This window comes from Protopterus annectens, chromosome 1.part0 (genome assembly GCF_019279795.1).
Source record: "Protopterus annectens isolate FY-2018-M chromosome 1.part0, PAN1.0, whole genome shotgun sequence".
In the NCBI taxonomy this organism is placed as follows: Eukaryota; Metazoa; Chordata; order Ceratodontiformes; family Protopteridae; genus Protopterus; species Protopterus annectens.
Genome location: NC_056725.1, coordinates 678422763 through 678443886, shown reverse-complemented (window position 1 = coordinate 678443886; position 21124 = coordinate 678422763). Strand labels below are relative to the sequence as shown.

Here is a 21124-nt window from a genome sequence, read left to right as displayed (position 1 = left end):
AGGAAATGTCCTAGGGATGGGTGTATAGCTTGCCAAGCTGTCTTCTGTTGGTAGCCTTCATCAGCAAGTCCACAGGAGCATACACTCACTGGGGGAGGGCATTGTAAGCCACCATCATGATGTGGGTAGCACATTTCCACACCCTCACAAAGAAGTGGGGTTATGGACTTGCAAGAAATGCTCTCATTGTTGGGATGCCAGTGGCAACATAAACACACCCCTCCCCAAATGTCTCCCTGGAAGACGACCTCTTCAGATGGCTCTTGTCCTAGCAGATACAGGAACTGCCCACCACTGGTGATGAAATAAGCTGGAGTCTGATGGGAGAGGCCTGACAGTTGGCAGGCATAGTGGCAAAAATTACCTAGAAAAAATATATTCTAATGCTATTGTAAAGTATGAAGGTCTGTGTAAGTGTTTTAGGAGGTATGTCTACGTGACAAACTGCATGCTTTAGAATGTATTCAGCTTAAGAATGTGAGACTATGCACTCAAAGGCCAAAGTACTGTGTGCTATCTTTTCTGCCTTTAGTGATAAACATGCTCATATATGAAATTGTGTCTGGTTTTCTTTTTTCTGCCTAGAGATGTGTTAGTACCATGTTACCTTAGAGCTAAGGGGAATGTCCCTATTGGTTAATTATGCTTTCAGAATTCTCATTTGTCCAATACTACTTTTCTAATGTGTCAGCATTAATAGTCTATATAAGCTGTGTTCTTTGTTTGTTCTGGGAGGCACCCTGGTACTTTCCAGAGGCTCCTGCACATGTGTAATAAAGTTGCTGAATGAGAGGAAGTCTTTGTCTTTTTATTTTACAACTTGGTGCTATCAATTCGGATCTGATCTGAAAGTGTCTGTGGTCACTCAAGGCTGGTGAACGTGCTGGTTTATGGGCCCATGACAATATTTTGTCTTTTCTTACAGTATCCCCACCACTGCCTTGTTTGAACAAGGGGAAAAAAAAACAAAAAAAACACGAAGCAAATGTATGGCGCCTTAAATATTTATATTTTGTTACGTTTTTCCTCTTTCAGTACAACAGTAAGTGGCATGTTTCTCTTCATTTTTATGCATGAATCTAATGTGTGATTGAGGGATTAACCAAGTTATCTGGCAACATAAGTGTGCATGTCTGAGTGTGGGATACTGCGGTGTTGACCGTCGCTTTTCCTGTACCATAAAAATTAGGTACAACTGATCTTTACTGATCATGGGAGCGAGTGTGGGAAGTTTAAAGGAGCCAGAAAAAGGAGCTCCTGCAGGTTATATGTACTTTTGTGTGTCCCGGGACAGTTGTCTGTATTTCTGTCAGTGGGTCTCCCTCACGAAAGATGATGGTAAACTTGCCTTCCCCAAACAGGAAACTTTTAATAGAGATGTTTTACTAAACTTGCAAGCTAAATGAAAAAAGAAAGGAAAAAAAGTCCCTGGACCATGCTGGGCAGCATTCAATTATTGGATGACCGAGGCAAAAGAAAGGGAAAAGGATTCTGTTGTTTCTAGCCTAAAAGATAGCCAGGAAAAACTCAAATTTAAATTAAGACGTTTAGCTTATACAGCAAAAAAATTAGATGTCGTTAATGGCACACCCCAAAAAGAACCTCCTTTTAAAGGATTCATAGGTAGGTACTAGACTATAGGCCCAAGGGCCTAAGTAAGCCTAGCCAACAAGGTTCCCTGGCTTACACCACCCAAGAAAGTTAATTTCCTGTGCCCCTGTTGGGCAAAGCCACAGAAGTGATCCCTGGGGTGTATTTCCTATTTCACATCCACTCATCAAGATTTTTCTTGAAGAGTGCTAATGAGGAACTTTGCTTGACATAGATGGGTAGCTTGTTCCAGAGTACAGGAAGTCTCTGGGACAAGAATTTATCCCTCTAGCATGTCCTGTTTATTGTGGTGACAAGGTTTAGGTCCCTAGAGTGTGTAGCTCGGAGGGATTGGGATTTCTTAAGGTGTAGCATGTTCAACAGCTCTGGGTTTAACATAGCTTTATATGATAGGCAGAGATCTCCTCGGAGTAGGCGATATGCTACAAAGTAAAGCTGGAGTTTTTTGAGACGGTCAGTGTAGGGCATCTGTTTGAGGCCAGTAATCGTCTTTCTGAGGTACTTCTGTGGCCTTTCCAGCTGCTGCAGATGTCTTGTGAGGTACATTCCAAAAGAGGAGCTGTACTCAATAATGGGTCTAATGAGTGCCGAGTAGAGGGGAACAGTGACCTCTTTTTTCCTGGAAGAGAACCCTTTTGTGATGAGGTGTGCCACATAGAAGGATTTCCTGACTACTGTGGCAATGTGATTATCAAAGGAGAAACTACTGTCCACCTGGGTCCCAAGGTCTCTTATCACACATTTGGCATTAAGTAGACTGCCATTTATGTGGTAGTTCATGGGTACAGAGTTTTTACCAAAGGGGATGACAATGCCCTTTTTGGCATTGAGCTTGAGGCCATTACCCTGACACCAGGCATCTGTCTCAGTGAGGCCCTTCTGTAGGATGTCCACATGATTTGGGGACTCGACTATGGCTCCTAGTTTGCTAGCACCAAAGGACTGGCCCATATGGATCTGGGAGATGATGTCATATCCTGGGCCGGTATCATACTTTCTTATGGTGCAGTCAAATTAATTTGGGAACTGAGAAAACTTTCAAAGCTTCTTGAAGCCCTTAGTAATGCTACCTTCTCAGCATTAGAACTGGTCACAGATGAACTAACTGCCATGAGAGCTGTGGTCCTTCAAAACCTTACAGCCCTTGACTTTGTGCTTGCTACAAAAGGAGGTACTTGTGCTTTAATCCAAGAGGAGTGCTGTACGTTTATTCCCGATAACCAACATGAGATAGAGAGCCACCTAGAACTGATAAAAAAGGTTTCCAAACTATCTGAAGCAGAACAAGCCAATAGCTCTACTTGGGCTTGGCTAACCAATCTCTTCTCCGGATGGGGCAGAGGTCTACTCAAACTGATCCTAACGATTGCAGTATAAATTATTTTTGTATTTTTATTGTTATTCATAATAAAAGCATGTATTTTAAAGCTTATGACTTCCAAAACAAGTGCCAAAAATCCTAATTTTTATATGCCTGCAATAATTGATGATGTTCAAGAAAGAAATAGTATTCATGATGAAGTTGAGAAACTCCATAACATGGTCATGTTAAAATTTGGGAAAATGTATGATAGGCTAGATGGTGATGCTTACATAGCATCAAATGGGGGATTGTAAATTATGAATGTCTATGTAAGTGTTTTAGGAGGTATGTTTACGTGACAAACTGCATGCTTTAGAATGTATTCAGTTTAATAATGTGAGACTATGCACTCAAAAGGCAAAGTACTGTGTGCTAGGGTTCAGCAAGTGTTTATACAAACTGGGAGCTTCCTCTCACAGACTGGTTAGGGAATAGTGAACTTGGCAGTGAAGGACCAAACTGACACATGAACAACACCAAACTGCCAGCAGGGCGCTGCAAAGCACGTGTGCACAGAAGTCTAGATATATAAGAAGCACAAAGAGTGGCTTTTGCTGAATGGCAACACATCAGTATGCCTTTGCATTCCCCATAGAAGGTCTCCTAAACAGGAGAATGAATCCTAATGCTAGCTCACTTATAAGCTTGTGCTATAAATATTTTGCAAAATTAATAGGGTTTTATTTGGTTAAATTGTTCTTTGATGGGTATATTTCCTACAGACTTGAATTAATGTTTCAGCGATATTCTTGTCTGCTGTACATGATTACAGTAGCACAATGAACAAAAAAGTTTCTTTTTCCAAGGGAAATCTGCATATTTCCCATGATGTCCTGATACAGAGAGGTTTTCAAATGTTTTTGTCCAAATAAGGTCCATTTTGATTGAATTTGCTTTGTTTTTTCTCAGATGATCCCAAGTATTTTTTGTCAAGAGACCAGATTTAGAACAGCACTGCAGTGCTCCAGCCTGTGCTTTGAACACACACACACACACACACACACACACACACACACACACACACACACACACACACACACACACACACACACACACACACATGCAAATTCACACACATACACACACACACTGTTTCCAGTACTTTAGCAGAAAGTCTCTATGGAGTTTCAGGGAGATGGGATGACACATTTTTAATATTGCTCCCATTATTTAAGCCACCATTTAATTTTACCAAGAAGCAGACATTTTTTTTCAATTTCAGTGTAATGTGTATTTTCAAAGAAAACTTTTCAAATATAAAGTATGCTAGTCTGTAACACATGCCATCTTTCTAAAGTATCCCTGTGGCAAAATTCCAGAGTCATAAGACAGCTTGGAGTCACAGAGAACTAAAGCTCTGATAATGGCCAAGGTGACCTGAGTTTAATTAGTAGCTCAGACACTTGATGCAGTTGGCAGATGAGACAGCATTGCCCACTGGGGGAGGGGGGTGGTGGTGGTAGCAAAGCAGAACACAGACTGCTTTAGTCCCTGACATGAGGGGAAGTATTGTGTAGGTGCCCTGGAGAAAGACATTTGACCCACCAAACCACCCTCTGGGGGGAGCATGCATTTGCAGGAGGAGGATACTGTGAGTCCCTGGGGAGATGCCAATAACTCCTCCCCTACCCAAAGCTGCCTGAATGAGGCCCTCCAAGAAGCTCTCACGGACATGGTCCTAAAAAATTGCCCACCACAAAGGAAAGGACAGTTGCAATAATCCTACTTACTTGTAACTGTAGATCTGTGGAAAGGTGATAACCTGTTTGGGTTTTTGAACCTGATCACTTTCTCAAGAATCAGACTGGATGGACCCAGTGCGTTCACTATTGTCACCATCACAGTCCCCATCAAAATATATGATGATAGACTGATTTCTAGAGAAAGTAGCCTTACAGTCATTCTGAATAGAAGAATAATTGAGATTAGTTGAATGTAACTCTTAGCTAAGGAAGCCACATACATACATGCATGATAATAACCTGATTGCCTGCAGTGGGATGAAGTTTTTGTTTCTTATTACTGTGGAGACATGCGTGAATGGGTGTACCTTCGTTGAAGGTTGTGCGTCAGGGCCGGCAACTCGGCATGTAAAAATCTACTGCCAATCATTAGCGGACCGGAGTTCCGCTGTGGCGACCCCTAACTGGGAAAAGCCGAAAGACACAACAACTGTGAACTAAAGTACTAGGCAAAATATCTGGGGATAGAATATTATGTCAGGCAAGGGGTTTCTTTCTCCGGACCTCTCCTATACCTAAAAAGTTTGTTTCTCTCATACCTGAACCAGGTATTGGAACAGCCTCCGAGAATGTGTCTGATCCCTGTACTATACAGGGCTGCAGGCTCACATCAGAGGGCGACAAGGAAAAAGGTAAGTGGTCTATGAGCCAGCTTTAGGTAGCAATAGATTCATAAACTGTAGGCTGAGGCATTAATTTTGATAAGGTTTTCTTTTCAAGTACAAGTGGATTTGATGGGGGTGGGGGCAACTGTGTCTGGATCCATCAAGTCAGGGACAAAAGCGCTAGTTAGAGTAGAACACTGACACTACTAAGGGTTGATTAAGGATGGCAATAACAGAAAAGATAAACTATGTTCCCACATAACAAATAGGGCTAAACTGCACAAAATATATCAGAGACAGATTAAAATGTGCTAAGCCTTGTTCTACAATCTGAACAGTGTAGTAAACAACAGCACACATTGTGACAGTACCAAGTAAGTCACTTATCCAGATAGTTACCAAAATAAAATATATGCCCTTAAATCAAACAGAAACATTGGAAAACTGCATAAATAAGCACTTACTTAAAAATGTCCATGTCAAAAATTAACAATCTGCACATAATATGCAAATTAAGTAATCTGTAGTAAAAAATCACAATTTAATGATAAAAATTTGTACAGCAATGTTACACGAGTAGTAAATATATAAATGAAGAAAAAGTGAAAAAATGCTTCATTTTTCTATCTGAACTTCAAAATGATGCAGATAAACAACAGAGACAACAGACACATTAAAATTGTGGCTCTACATGCATGAGGGAGTCCCTAGTGTTCAGAATGGTACAGAAAGTACAGTAGTAAGCTAGAATTCTCAGAGGAATTAACAGCAGCGTAGTAAATAGCAAGTCTATTAAAATAAAAAATTAACACACACACACACACATATATTTTAAATAAAACAGAAAGAAATCAAATTATATAATAATACAGAGAAGGGGAAGTTCCCAAAGGGATCTTATTTTTGTCTGGAAGCTGTAATCCACCAATGCTGCTGAGGAGATTCGACTATTTGATTCCTACAGCTGTCAGACTAAACGACTGATTTCCTGAGACAGTGGTTAGGCTTCCCATAAAAGGGGGGGGGGTGCTAAGATGACCCCAGTCACAGGGATTCATAAGAGGGAATTGTGAGCTCTGGAAAGCTGTCAGTGTGGGTGCAGACCCATATACCACTGAGGCAGTATGAACATCCAGTGGGCTCAATTCCATTTGGGAGAATCTTGATTGTTAGTAGGCATTAAAGCCAAAAAAAAAAAAAAAAAAAGGGAGCAGAATCCAGACTTACACAAGATAAAATATCTGATGTATGTTCAACAGTTTCCTCATCAGCTGTTTGGCTTTCAAGATTTGTTTTAACTTTTTTTTCTTTTCAGAGTTGACGTCTGGAGTCTTATATTTCATCTGACTCTTTCATCTCTCTATTTATCTTACTTTTGTTATAAACAACTGAATGCATCTGAAAACATTACACAATACTGCTCAGTTATTTTCTCAGGCATGAACCATGATCCTCTTCATTACAAACTTTAACCTGTTTATACCATTCTTCCATTACCTTGTTTATATGGAGTACAATTGTTTTAAACACATGGTGTGCAACATTGCTAATAACATCACATTAATTACAGATAGCAGATATGTGTGTATCTGGCATGCCCATTTCTACAACTAGATAACTTTCTTTAGTTATTCCTGTAAAAATCTTAACATGATAAAATTATTGTTCATTGTGAGAATATGGATAAGGCAGTGGTTTTAGTGTGCCATTATTTCTTAAAGGGTCTGTGTTTGTTAATATACTTGTGCCAAGGATAGTGACCTACCTTACATCCATTAAATACATACGCCTGTTCGTCTGCTCCTAGCTCTTTGTCTGGTCTTACATCAGGACGGCTCCAGCCCACCCGCATCTCTCCTATAGTGACAGCTTCAAACTCAAAGTACCACTTGCCTGACTTCACAGCATATGACTTCTCAGCACGGAAAACACGTAATTTGTCTGGACGGGGTGTTACTCCCTGAGCACCTAACAAAAGAAGCAAAGGCATATTAAGTCAAAAGGACCTAATTTAGTTGTAGCTGAGGATCAATTTTTGGTATTCCTTATAACGCATGGGCAAGCATCAGAATTTATTTTTTTCTTTCTATCTTTTTTGCATCCACCTGTGGGGTAAACCTTAAGAGGCTTCTTGTAAAGCTGAATGTTTCAGAGCATAACAAGGATTTCTACTTATACTGATGAGACCTAAATAGGATAAAATGTATCCACAATCAGTGGAGTTTTGCATATTAGTCGTGGTGCATCACTAATAACCTATATGTCATTTCATCAACCAGTGGGTGGGAAGACATCCACCCCCACCCCAAACAAAAAGTCTCCATATCTGACATAATGCTTTCGTAAAGTGAGGACTACAAGCATGTTTGTAGAAAATATCTCAATGTTTTGCTTGGTTATTTCTAATGCGCCTAGATGAAACTGCTATGGGACTTTGCCATTTTGGTGACACCTTATTTGCTACCCACCCCAGTGTTTCAGAACAAAACTAGATCTTCCACTTATACAATAATGGTACAATCCAATAACAGTGAAACATGTTTACAGACAGTTGATTCTGGCTTGTTGGCTTAAGTGCATCATTAAAATCATCCTACGTGTCATGAGCCAATTATTTATTTTTAGAAGGATTCTGCATGCTTCCCATAACGCCCTCACTAATGAAAATGACAGAAGAGGAATCTGGTTAATTAACCAGGAAAGAAAACCTATCAAGTATTCCCAGGAATTTTCTTTCAAACCCAGAAGACTAAGTTATGTGATAAATCCTATCTATTTCATGGTATTTCTGCATGCAAATAATGGTAAAAAACTAACAGCAATAAACATAACCAGTTTAAACCAAACCCTTTAGTGAATATGTCCATGTAAAACACATTACTTACTTGTCTCCTGATCTGGAGGTTCTATATTATACCCATAGCCAATAAGAGTGCGGACTGCCTCACAAAGACTATCACGGTTAGTTTTCTTGGTCCTTTCATCCAGGAGGTGGTATGGCACTAGACGTGGATTCCGCTTATTTGGAATATCCTGAAATGAAGTGAGGAAAAAACAGTCAGTCATGGGATATTCTTATTGATTCCAAAAGTCAGACTTAACATTTCTATTTTTTAATTTAAAAGCACAGAGTTGCAATTAATCTAATGAATAAAAGAAAAAGAACAGAGTTACTAGGTAAGCACACTTCTAGTGATTAAATGCAGAGTTGCTAGGTATATGCACTTCTAGTGACTAAATGTAAAAGCACAGACTTACTAGGTATGTGCACTTCTAGTGACTAAATGTAAAAGCACAGATTTACTAGGTATGTGCACTTCTAGCGACTAAATATAAAATCACAGATTTACTAGATACACACATTAGTAGTGATTAAATTTAAGAGCAAAGAGTTACTAGGTATGCCTAGTGATTAAATGTAACAGCACAGAGGTACTAGTTAAGCACACCACTACTGATTAAGTGTAAAAGCAGAGATTTGCTATATACACACTCTTATAGCGATTAAACGTAAAAGCACAATGTTACTAGACATGCACACTTAGGTTTCAGATTAAAATTTTATAATCACTGAAAATGAAATTAGTAAATGCAGATGTAGATGTACATGATCATCTAGATGAAATGGAAAGAAAAAACATTTTAAAATAAGCAGAGATTTGCTATGTAACAACTAGTCAGACTTGAATAATATTCTATCTTAGCAGTCTAACTCACAGGGTTAAGGCTATGACCTCCTAACAGATCATTATTGAATTCTTATTCTGGAACCTTCCATTTCCACTTGGAAAACTGGGGATGTTGAGCAATTTATCAAGTTTATTAATTGACAAAAAATTAGGAATGGTAGATATGGCAGCTATAGTCACCAGCTTTTAGAATTTGTTAACAAAACCAAAGTGGGATGCATAGACTCACAATGAATCTATGAAGTATGGAACATTTAGGGCTGTCATGTGAGATGTGCATTGTAACAGTAGCATTTCTAATGAGTATTTTCTAAAATCAGTTGAACATTTTAGTACTTGCCACATTTCTTTATTCACTTACCAAGACGACCTATCGGTATGCATATAGCAAAATCAGTGGTGTTTGGAAAGGGAGAAATGTGTGTGCCCACATGATCCATGCTTTAAGTGCCCCACTATTCAGCAATAAACATTTTTTGATTGTAGGTCATTAGACTTATGCCACTAAGGTTTTACAAGACATTTAAAGGATTCTGATGTTTGAACTGCTTCCATTGTTAGCTGTAATTGTTACATTTTTATTGTTACTGTTTTGAATGTACCAAGAGTGAGTCTGCAACTGGTCATTCTGTGATCAGTGCTCATTTCCAGTAATCAAAATGTAAAATAAATAAGCAAATAAGTAATGTGCCCAATTTTTGCAACTCACTCCAGAAAACAGAGAGTGGGGCTATTATTAATACTAACAGTCTGCCTTAATTTCTAACTTTCCTTGTCTGGAATTCTCTGTAAACTGCAAAATTCAAAAATGCATTAATTCAGTTCTGTTTTCTGTACATTGATTAGATAACCTATTGTTCTTCTACAGCTCAAGGAGATCAGGCACATTTTTAGCTAATGTCTGTCTGTATGACAATTTCCTTGTAAATATTTTCTGCAGCCTGTCCAGTTTTGTAACTGTATCCTTATTGTACAGGGACCATAAAATGCTAACAACTCAAGTTTGCTTTTGATAAACTGGTAAAATTACTGTTTTCTTGTCTCAGTAAATCTCATTATGAAGCCTAGTATCTTATAAATAGAGTTTCATACACTTTGATCATAAGGTTTCATATCATCAGTGTAGATTTGTCAACCATGATGTAAGGTATGCACACTTTAAACAAGTAGGGACCTAAGATGGAGCCTTGCCATATACATTGGCTCCACTTAAACTAATCTGTATGTCTCTTGTATTCAACGTGAAGTAAAGTAAACCGAAAAGTGTCCAGTACCTGCCACAGCTTCAGTGCATGAATAACTACTGTGAAAATTCCAAAAGTAACTCTGTACTCAGTTGCTGTTGTTAATTTATTTATTCACAGCAAAAGAACCAGTTTTGGTCCAAATACGCCTTCATCAGCTTGATACTGTATTCAGCACACTGCTCCCTTTTAATTAACGACTGTACTATATGTATACAGAGGTAACCATAATTTGATCACCTTTTTAATTAATAAATGATAATATACAGAACTGGAAGTGTTTAAAATTTTACGTAAATTACATGAACCTGCATGTTCTCATTCAGGACAAAAAATGTGTTGTTAAAGGAGGATATTACTGGTTAAAGCAGATTTGTATTTTCAGTATTTTAGTTCATTTTTTTCTGCAGCACACCAAGGACAGTTTTCTCCATTACTTCACTAGTACTGGAAAATATTACCAAAAGTTCTCCGGTTCCACCAATAAGTGCCCACGACTGCCAAAAGAATGGTAAATTCACAGTTTATTGAGACAAACAAACAAAGTGATACGACAAACCACTGTAAACACACACAAAAACAGCGAAGTGCAATACAAAGTTAAGCACTTTCAACCAAATCAGCTGGTCTTCATCAGAACTAAAGCGTATAACTGTTACACTGTTTAAATAACTTTAGTGGCGCCAAAACCATTCACCATTCCTTAAAGTTGTATTAACCATTTGTTAACATTTAATGTATACATCCCTTATAATACCTTATAATACCATAAAAATAATAACAAAGTTTTTACACATAAAAATTTTTAGAAGAATGTTTAAAAAATGTTTAGAAGTGTTTAGAAATGTTTAGAAAAATGCATATATTAATTTAAATTACTATAAAATAATATTGAAATGGTTTAAAAAAGTAATATAATATTTTCATATTTTCTACCACTATAACATTGTAACTTTTCCTTTTACTCTTTCACATTGTGAAAGCTATAAATAAATTATTATTGTTACTTGAACTCTATCAAATATAAAAATATAATAATAAAAATATATATGCACATGGAAGAAGTAATGTGTATGCACATGGAAAAAAGACACATGGTACTAACTTTATAATTGCTCAATAAATACTAAATAAATAAATAAATGATAAGTATTCAGCTAAAAATATTTATAAATTCATATAAAATCATGTAGAAGTTATTCATTCTAAGTATACTCATAAACTCATAATAACTTATAATATCTTTAATGAGTATATAACTAATACTAAAATCAGGAAAATCTATACTAATAAAATTATAATAATAAAATTATTCTTCTATAAAAAACACTACCCTCATAACTAATTAATTATATAAATAGTTGATTTTATGGATATAACAATGATTTAATTGAAATGCATTCATTTAAACCTGGTGGGGTGGTGGCATCCAACCATATTTGCCACCATGTCTCTTTATATGCCAATAAACTCTTAAAATCAACACCTCTTGGATCTATATCTATAATATCGAGGATGCTGAACTTAAATTGATGTTCATTTCCTTTACTTTCAATATGTCGATATAATGCATTCATTCTATCTTTAGTCTTAATACTGTATATATGGTCATAGATACGTTTTTAAGACATCTTTCTGTTCTTCCTACATAGAAGCTTGGGCATATGTCACATTTAGCTAGATATATATCACCATTTTGGTGTTACAGTTTCCATGTTTACACTTTATAATGGTCTTATGTCCATTCTGTAGTATTATTTTATTTTCCTGTGACATATGTCTACATTGATTGCAGAATCCACATTTCCTGCTTCTATTGTTATTGTTCATAAATCTTCTTTTCCTGTCAGTAATTCTATTCTCCATTAAAAACTTCATATTACTACCCATTTTATAAATAAAATTAGGTTTAGTTCCTAATATTTTAACTAAACCCAAATCCATACTAATTAAATGCCAAAATTTGTAAATTATTCTTTTAATATTATCTACTCCTATATTATATTGTAATATACAAACTCTCTGAAAATTGGAAGCTGGTTTGTTCTTGGCCATATTGTTGTCCAATTTATTGATGAATATGTTTCCAGCTCCCAATAATGGTTTGTACTTGATGTTCCACTGTCCAGTAACATAGTCAATAATCTCATCCATCATTTCCTCAGGATATCCTCTTTGTGTAAAAAGTTTTTTAATAAATGTCAATTCAATTTTCATCTCATCATAGTCAGAAAAAATTCTAGATGCACGAATACATTGACCCTTAAACACATTATATTTAACTTTAGAAGGGTGACAACTAGAATAGTCCAAATAATTATTAGAAAATGTACTTTTCCTGTAAATTTTAGAGTAAACTTTACCTTCATCATAGTATATATATATATATGTGCCAAGTATGGTAGTCCATTTTTATTAAAAGAATATGTAAATTTCAAATAATCACTACTACTGTTAAGAAAATTGATGAATTGAAGTAACATGTCTTGTTCTCCTTCCCATAAAATACTGATGTCATCCAAGAATCTGGAATAGTATTTTATGTATCGAAAAAAAAGTACTGGAAAATATGTTAATATGTCTGTCTGCTGTATTTTGTAATGCTAGTGTCTCACTTATAAATACGGACATAACAATGGCTCTTCTCCATTCCAATAGTATATCCCCTCCATTAAAAGACAAGTTACCCGTAAGTGTTAATGAACCAGACAGCATGGAGCGTTATAACCCTAAGACTCTATTCCTTAAAAAATGTCACTGGGCCTTATTTAAAAATGAAGAAGCAAGTATACCTGTTACGAATTCTATGTTCCTTTGCTTATCTCGGAATAGCACCCTACCCTAAGAAATCACTAAATGCTTACAACACAAGCTTTTGTATTCATTAGGAAATACATTACAAATGTTATATAATATGACTTCCAAGATGGCTGTACACAAATAACCAGCTTAATTTCAGCTTTTCCAGTGAGAAAAAAAGAAACTAAGAAATATGTGCTAGTAATTCCACTAACTTGTGTAAAATTCATTTACTAGCTAGTAAATGCACTATCTGGATGCCAGCAAAGAAGAAATTTAGAGAACCTGAAAGGAAATCAATTAGAAAAGATAAAGATAAAACAGTGACTGGAAAGAATCCTTCAGCAGTTCAGCAAAAAGCAATTGAAACTTTGGCTTTGGTATAAGCGATGGCTTCCAGTAATCTGAAGGAACAAAATAAATCAAATGTTTTCAGAGGTAATTAAAATGTATGAAACACTGGAGGAGTATATCAACTCAAATAACAAAAGGCTGGAAAAACAAAAGAAGACTTAACTAGCTATTCAGATGAACTGATAAAACTGCAAAAATAAGAGGCTGAAATGAAGAAAAGGCTAGGCTAGTATGACACCTCTCAAGAAGAGCTGTTTGAAAAAAATAGCAGAGTTAGAAGACAGAGCACTCATAGAAAGCCTGAGATTTTCTTCTGTACCAGGGAAACGGGAAGTAACAGACTGCATTAATTTTATGAAAAGATAAATAAGCACCTGGACTAGTATTCTACAGCAGGATTTATTAATTGTTATGCTCCGAACCTGGCAAGGAGAAAGCAGCCAAGATCTGTATTAGTTAAGATGCAATCACACTAGCAGAAAGAGTTCATCCTGACAAAACTGTGGCAGAAAGCCAAAGTATTAAAACTTAGAGACAGCAGAGTGTTTCTGGAGAATGATTATTCACTGTATACCAGGCAAAGAGGAGCAAATTTATACCAGTAATCAGGGAATGTAGAGAGGTGGATCTGAGATTCAAGCAGATGTATCTAGCTGTCTTCAGAATAAGTTTTCCTAGAGAATCAAAGTAATTTTTTGATGCAAAACAAGTGAAGGAGGAAATATGAAAGTTTATCCAACAAAAGGTAAGCCATCAAACTAAAGGGGAAGCTGCTTTTCATTCTTCTGATAATAAAGTTTATAGAGAGACTATGCCAATGAAACTTTTTCCAATGTTCCAAAGGAAAATGCTTGAGAGACAGATAAAAGCACAGGAGTTAACTAGAAGGATCAGGGGTACCTTGGACTTGAACCAGAGTCTGGTGTTAGGAGATGGAGATGAAAAGGAAGAAGACCAGAAGTGAAATTAGTGAATAAATGTGAAACGATAAAGTACAAATCACATTTGTGAAATAAAATTTTGCAAAGACAAAGTGGCTGAGAAAGATTTGACTTTTGCTGACTTTCTTAAACTTGTTGGTGGACTGTAAAGTATATGCCCCCACTTTACTTCATTAATGTTTAGAAGGACACTAAAAAAGTAGCTGCAAGTAAAACAAATTTTGTTCTTAATTGTACTTGTATATATAATATTTCATAATCTAAACTGCATGCTATATAGTAAAGGAGTTTGGTGTAGTACATAGTCAGGATAATTTTAAAAGTAGAGGTGGGGGAAGTCTTTTCAGTGATTATTGTATCTGATAAAAATATTAAAGTAAACAAGTACTTTTTTTAATTTTAAGAAATATAGGTTTTTCCAATGTAATAAGAGAAGAAAAGCTGGATGAAAGCAATTACAAGTTAATATGCTGTGATCTTGGGCTGCTGGAGTGGGGGTGGGGTGTAAAATTGTACTAATTATATTATATGAAGAGTTTAGATGTTTTTTTCTTATTTTTGAAAAGATTAATGTCTGCATTAATGCCCTTGGCATAATCTATAAAGAAGTGTTTTTTAAGCAAGAAGGCATGACAAATAATATAAAATGTCAGCCATGATATAAGCTCGTTTTCCTTCATTAGCAAATGTTCAGTAGGAGTCAAGAAGTCTGCATCTGAAAGCAGTTATACATAATGTTTTGTGCTGGCTCACATTGACAGGGATTACTCCATAGAGCTGCAGAGTTGTTGGCTGTTGTTTTTTTTCTTTCATTGCAAATTATGTTCCCATGAAATATAACCGTCTACAGGTGCAATCAATTAATCTTGAGAGTTCTGAGCAGTCTTTGCTGAGGGAAATACAGCATTTAAAGGTACAGGCAAGCAGTTCAGTGAAAAATAAAGTTTAAAATTATTGGAAGTGAATAAGAGACAGCAGCTTCCTTGGCAGCCTTAATGCTTTAATGCATTTAATAGAACAGTGCATAATTTAGTTTTATTTAAAGATTGCCAGTGCACTTTTTCTTAGGGCTAAAAGTTAATGTTTTCTGAAAGTATACAAGCTGTTTTTCACATCTTGGAAATGAATAGGGATACAAAAAAAAAAAACAAACACCAATCAGTGTAAGTGGAAGTACACACTATAATATGTTCTTTAGTATAATAACCTTAATTTTAGGTTAGGTAACGCCTGAGGGTGCAGCTGTCAATTTGGGTTAACTGTTCCTATTAGGAGGATTAAACAATTTTTGAAGAGGTACATATTTTTGTTGTCTAAAAATGTATTTTGTTTTTTTTTTTTTGTTGAGGGTTTTCATTAAAACAAAAATCTTGAAAAATGTGACATAGGTTTAAATTGAGATGACAAGAAACAGCAGGATAAATGATCAGCCTGCAAACACTAATGTGTGCATGTAACGCAAAAGTTGGAAATACACATTAAAAAAACCTGACATGTATAATAGGTGGGAACAATAACCTTTTATCATAATGGCTATACAACTGATATTATCTTGGGAAGTAGAAGGCCTTACAGGTATAGACAAAAACAAAAGAGTATTAAATTATATTAAGAAATGCAGAGTGCAAATAACAATGCTACAGGAGACACATTTGGACAGAAATGAGAATGTGAATTTGTTACGGAAAGGATTTCAGAATGGATATGCAGCAGAATATCAGGGCAAAGGAAAAGGGGAATAACTGCATTAATTGCTAGAGGGCCTTCAATAGTGATAGAACAAGAAAACAATTGTGCTAGTTAGGGGTTATTAGTATGAAAGGAAGATTAGGTTGGCATGTATTTATACTCCACCAAAAACTGCTATTATGGATCTTAAGAAAAATTTGGCAGAAATATCCATGCCTTCTTTGAAGGTTTGGCTGGCAACTTGACACCATAAAAATCCACTGCCAATCATTAGCAGACTGGAGTTCCACTGTGGCGACCCCTAACCGGGAAAAGCCAAAATACTTTATTCAGCTTTCAGCATGGAATATTACCTGTAGGTGGGGCATGGAACTTGATAACAAGAAGGTACATTTCTGAAGTAATTTATGAAAATATTTTGTATGGAAGATGTGCACTGAGCAGTAAGAACTCGGAGAGAATTTACATATTATTCCCCAAAGTATAATAACTGGGCTAGACTAGATAAAAAATATATTTCATGAAATTATACATTTAATCGAAAGCTTCAACACACATGCAATAACTATTTCAGATCATACACCAATAAAAACTAAAACAAAAATGCAGGGTAGTGATGTAAAATTGAGACACTGGCACTTTCCCACTTAATATTTCAAAATAGAGGAATTTAAGGAATGGGTAGTGGAAGTTATTCAAGAGTTATTAGAGGAGATACAAATTTATTCAGAAGTTATAACTAGTGAGTTGGGATAAAATTAAAATGGAGTGTAAAAAAAGAGTGTAGAAATCAAAAAGAAAGAGATATGGGTAAGAAGTAATACAAATTATTTAGAGGGATTGACAAAGGTTAAAGTTCTGCAGAATAAGGGGAATTTCATAAAACAAGAAGAGGCACAACTGCAGAGTGCTAAAAAGAAAACAAGGGAGTATTTGAATCATATGCATGACTTTAGAAAGATTGATGGTAAGCAGCTATTTTCCTAATGACCCAAAATCACAAAAACTTTTAGCACTATGATCTAGGTAACAGAAAATGGAAAGGGCTGTTACCAAACTTAGGGAGCCTATAACAAGAAAACTAACCAGACATCCTATACAGGTATTAGAGATATTTGGGAAATTTAATGAAAGTTTGTATAAAACAGAGAAATATGGAAATCAAGAATAAGCACAAATGGAAATATTAATTGAAAATTTAATTATGCCAAGGATAGAGGTGGATGAGGCTCAACAATTAACAGTTAAAAATAGGAGGAGATGAGATAAAAATAGTGATGTATTATCAATCTACAGGAAGGTCTCTAAGGTATTTCTGTGGAGGTTTGGAAGTTATGAGGGAAGAAAGTGCTAGAAATCTCAAGGTTTTGTTTAACAACATTTTAAAAGGAGAGGAAGCACCCACATCTTGGAAGAAAGCTGTGTTGGCTGTAATTCTTAAAGACGGTAAAGGCCCATTAGACCCAAGTTCATATAAACCCATTTCAATTTTAAAGTAAGATTATAAAGTATGCATGTTTATGCTAACTAAAAGAATGGTAAAGGTATTGTCAAAATTGATAGATTTGGATTAGTGAGATTTTTGTGGACGGGAGGCAAACATTTGACAGCAGTAATAGAACAAAGATGATCCACAGGGAAGCAAAATGTGAGAAAATACTGCCGTTGTTAGTGGGTCTTGACAAAGAGAAAACATTCTACAGACTAAGCAAGGTTTTTATAGGTTCATAGTATCATAGGTAGGTACTAGGCTATCTGCCCGAAGGCATTTATAAGCCTAGCCAGAATGTGTTGGGTTTCACTGCCCCCTTAGATTAGTTCCCTGTGCCTCTGTCCAGCAGAGCCACTGAAGTGATCCCTGAGGTAAACTTTCTGTTTCCCATCCACTCGTCAAGGTTTCTTTTGAAGAGTGTTAGCGAGGAGCTCTGCCTAATGTAGATTGGGATCTTGTTCCAAAGCATGGGAAGTCTCTGGGACAGGAATCTATCCCTCCAGCATGTCCTATTTATTGTTGTGGTGAGGTTTAGATCCCTAGAGCGTGTGGCTGGAGGGGATAAGGTTTTCTTTAGGTGGAGCATGTCCATCAATTCTGGGTTGGACATTGCCTTGTATGTCAGGCAGAGATCACCTCTGAGTAGGCGGTATGCAACAGAGTATAGCTGGAGTTTCTTCTGTTGAGCTGCATAGGGCATCTGCTTGAGGCCAGTGATCCTCTTGGTGAGGTACTTCTGTGGTCTTTCCAGCTGTTGCAGGTGTCTTGTAAGGTACATCCCAAATGGTGTGTTGTACGCTATGAAAGGTCTGATGAGTGATGAGTAGAGGGGCACAATGACCTCTTTTGATCTGGATGCAAACCCTTTTGTGATTAGGTGGGCCACGTAGAAGGATTTTCTAACCACTTTGGCAATGTGATTATCAGAGGAGAGATTACTATCTACCTGGGTCCCCAGATCCCTTATTATGTCTTCCGTATTTAGGGGACTACCACCTATGTGGTAGTTTGTGGGTACTTTGTTTTTTCCAAAGGGGATGACTATGCACTTTTTGGCAATTAGCTTGAGGCCATGATTTTGACACCAGGTATCTGTCTCAGTGACGGTATGAGTAGGGCAATGGAAGAATTTGCATTCCCTGATACAATAAAAAGGTTAATTATGAGGATATATGAAGGGCTGGAGGCAAGAATTCAAGTGTGAAGGTTCCTCTCTGACAAGTTTTGTCTGAACAGAGGAACTAGGCAGGGGTGTCTTTTCCCCCTTTTATTTGCTTTATATTTAGAGCCATTCTCAAAGAAAGGAAACTGAAAGATATAATTGGTATGGTAATCAAGAAAAGTTGGCTTAATTTGCAGATGATATTATTTTGCATAAATCCAGAAAGGTGCATCTTAGTGTTGTGGAAACTTTTGAGATAGTTTCATGTCTTCTCAGAATATAAAATAAATGAAAATAAAACAAAGGCTATAGCTATAAACTATGTACTCACTCAAATTGTTTCAGCAATACCCATATTTATGATGACACGGTAAGATGAAGTATTTGGGAGTATGGATTAAAAATACTTCTGTTATGGCAGCTAAGGACATGTGAGAAAAGACTAAACAAAAGATAATACAAAAACTGAGAACCTGAAAGTTCTTGTTTATAGATATGGATAGTAAGATTCAAGTAGTGAAAATGTTTTTAGTCCCTTTAGTTTTATAGGTTCATAGGTAGGTACTAGGCTATCAGCCCAAGGGCCTATGTAAGCCTAGCCAACAAGGTTCCCTGGCTTAGGCCACCCAAGAAAGTTATTTTCCTCTGCCACTGTCGAGCAGAGACACAGAAGTGATCCCCGGGGTGTATTTACTATTTCCCATCCACTCATCAAGATTTTTCTCGAAGAGTGCTAATGAAGAACTTTGCTTGACATAGATGGGTAGCCTGTCCCAGAGTATGGGAAGTCTCTGGGACAGGAATCTATCCCCTCAGCATGTCCTGTTTATTGTGGGATTGGGATTTCTCTAGGTGTAGCATATCCAACAGATTTGACATAGCTTTATATGTTAGGCAGAGATCACCTCAGAGTAGGCGATATGCTACGGAGTAAAGCTGGAGTTTTTTGAGGCAGTCAGTGTAGGGCACTTGTTTGAGGCCAGTAATCCTCTTTGTGAGGTACTTCTGTGGCCTTTCCAGCTGCTGCAGATGTCTTGTGAGGTACACCCCAAAAGGGGCGTTGTACTCTATAATGGGTCTAATGAGTGTCGAGTAGAGGGGAACAATGACCTCTTTTTTCCTGGATGAGAACCCTTTTATGATGAGGTGTGCCATGTAGAAGGACTTCCTGACTACTGTGGCGATGTGACTATCAAAGGAGAGACTACTGTCTACCTGGGTCCCAAGGTCTCTTATCACACATTCAGTGTTAAGTAGATTGCTGCCTATGTGGTAGTTCATGGGTACAGAGTTTTTACCAAAGGGGATGACACTGCACTTTTTGGCACTGAGCTTGAGGCCACGGCTCTGACACCAGGCATGTCTCAGTGAGGCCCTTCTGCAGGATGTCCACATCATTTGGGGACTGGACTATGGCTCCTAGTTTGCAGTCATCTGCGAACTTCGTTAGCCAGAGGCCTTCTGTGTTAGCCTGTACTTCAGAGAAGTAGATACCAAACAGGAGAGGTCCCAGGACGGAACCCTGTGGTACTCCACTTGTCACTGCTTTGAGGTCAGATTTGGAGTCTGCAACTTTTACAGTGTGAGTTCTGTCAGTGAGCCATTTGGCAACCCATCTTGTGATGTAGGGATTTATACCTAGTTTAGTGAGTTTAGCTATAATTCCAGAATGGGGGATGGTGTCAAAAGCCTTGGTGAGGTCAAGATAGGCTGTGTGAACCACCTAACCCTCATCTACGGCTTTGGTGACTGCCTCAAAGAAGTCGATCAGGTTCAGGAGGCATGATCTGCCTTTCACAAACCCGAAGTGGGTGGGATCCAGAGTTTGGAGGTTACCAATGTCTTTGTTTATGAGTTCCATGATGATACGTTCCATGGCCTTGCAGACCAGGCTCGTCAGGCTAATAGGTCGATAGTTCCCGGGATCAGTGGTGGCTCCCCCTTTGTGGAGTGGGATAACTGTTGCTGTGCGCCATTCAGTGGGCACAAAGCCTGATGCGAGGCTATTATTGAACATGGTGGTTAAGTGAGGAGCCAGTTCATCCTGAAGTTCATGTAAAACGTAGCTTGGGATGCTGTCCAGTCCCATGGATGCTGTGTTTTTGGCTTTCAAGAGTGCAGCTTTTACCTGTGTAGTTGTGATTACAGGGACTCTGCATTCTTCCTGTATATATATGGACCCTTTTGGGGGTGTGTGGGGGGGTAAAGTTAGCACTGATATACAGTTCAGACATATTTTTATCAACTAGATATATAAAGTGGAAGGGATTTATCTGGGAGGGAAGAGAATGAAGAGAATCAGTGTTAAACGGGATAATATAATCCTTCCAATAGAACAAGGTGGCTTATGATTACCTGATCTCAAGGGATGTTTTAGAGCTACACTATTAAGACTCATACACATAACACAAACTGAAAATTATAATTCAAATT

At 37.2% G+C, this 21124-nt stretch overlaps 1 protein-coding gene across 1 annotated transcript in view; it reads right to left on the bottom strand.

The window, feature by feature from the left end:
* The window catches only part of LOC122794026 (ryanodine receptor 1-like), a 2146276-nt gene that overhangs the window by 1335012 nt on the left and 790140 nt on the right, over positions 1-21124 (bottom strand). Inside the window, 2 exon segments of the mRNA XM_044062140.1 lie at positions 7087-7289; positions 8207-8354. Coding sequence (XP_043918075.1) covers positions 7087-7289; positions 8207-8354 — 351 coding nt within the window.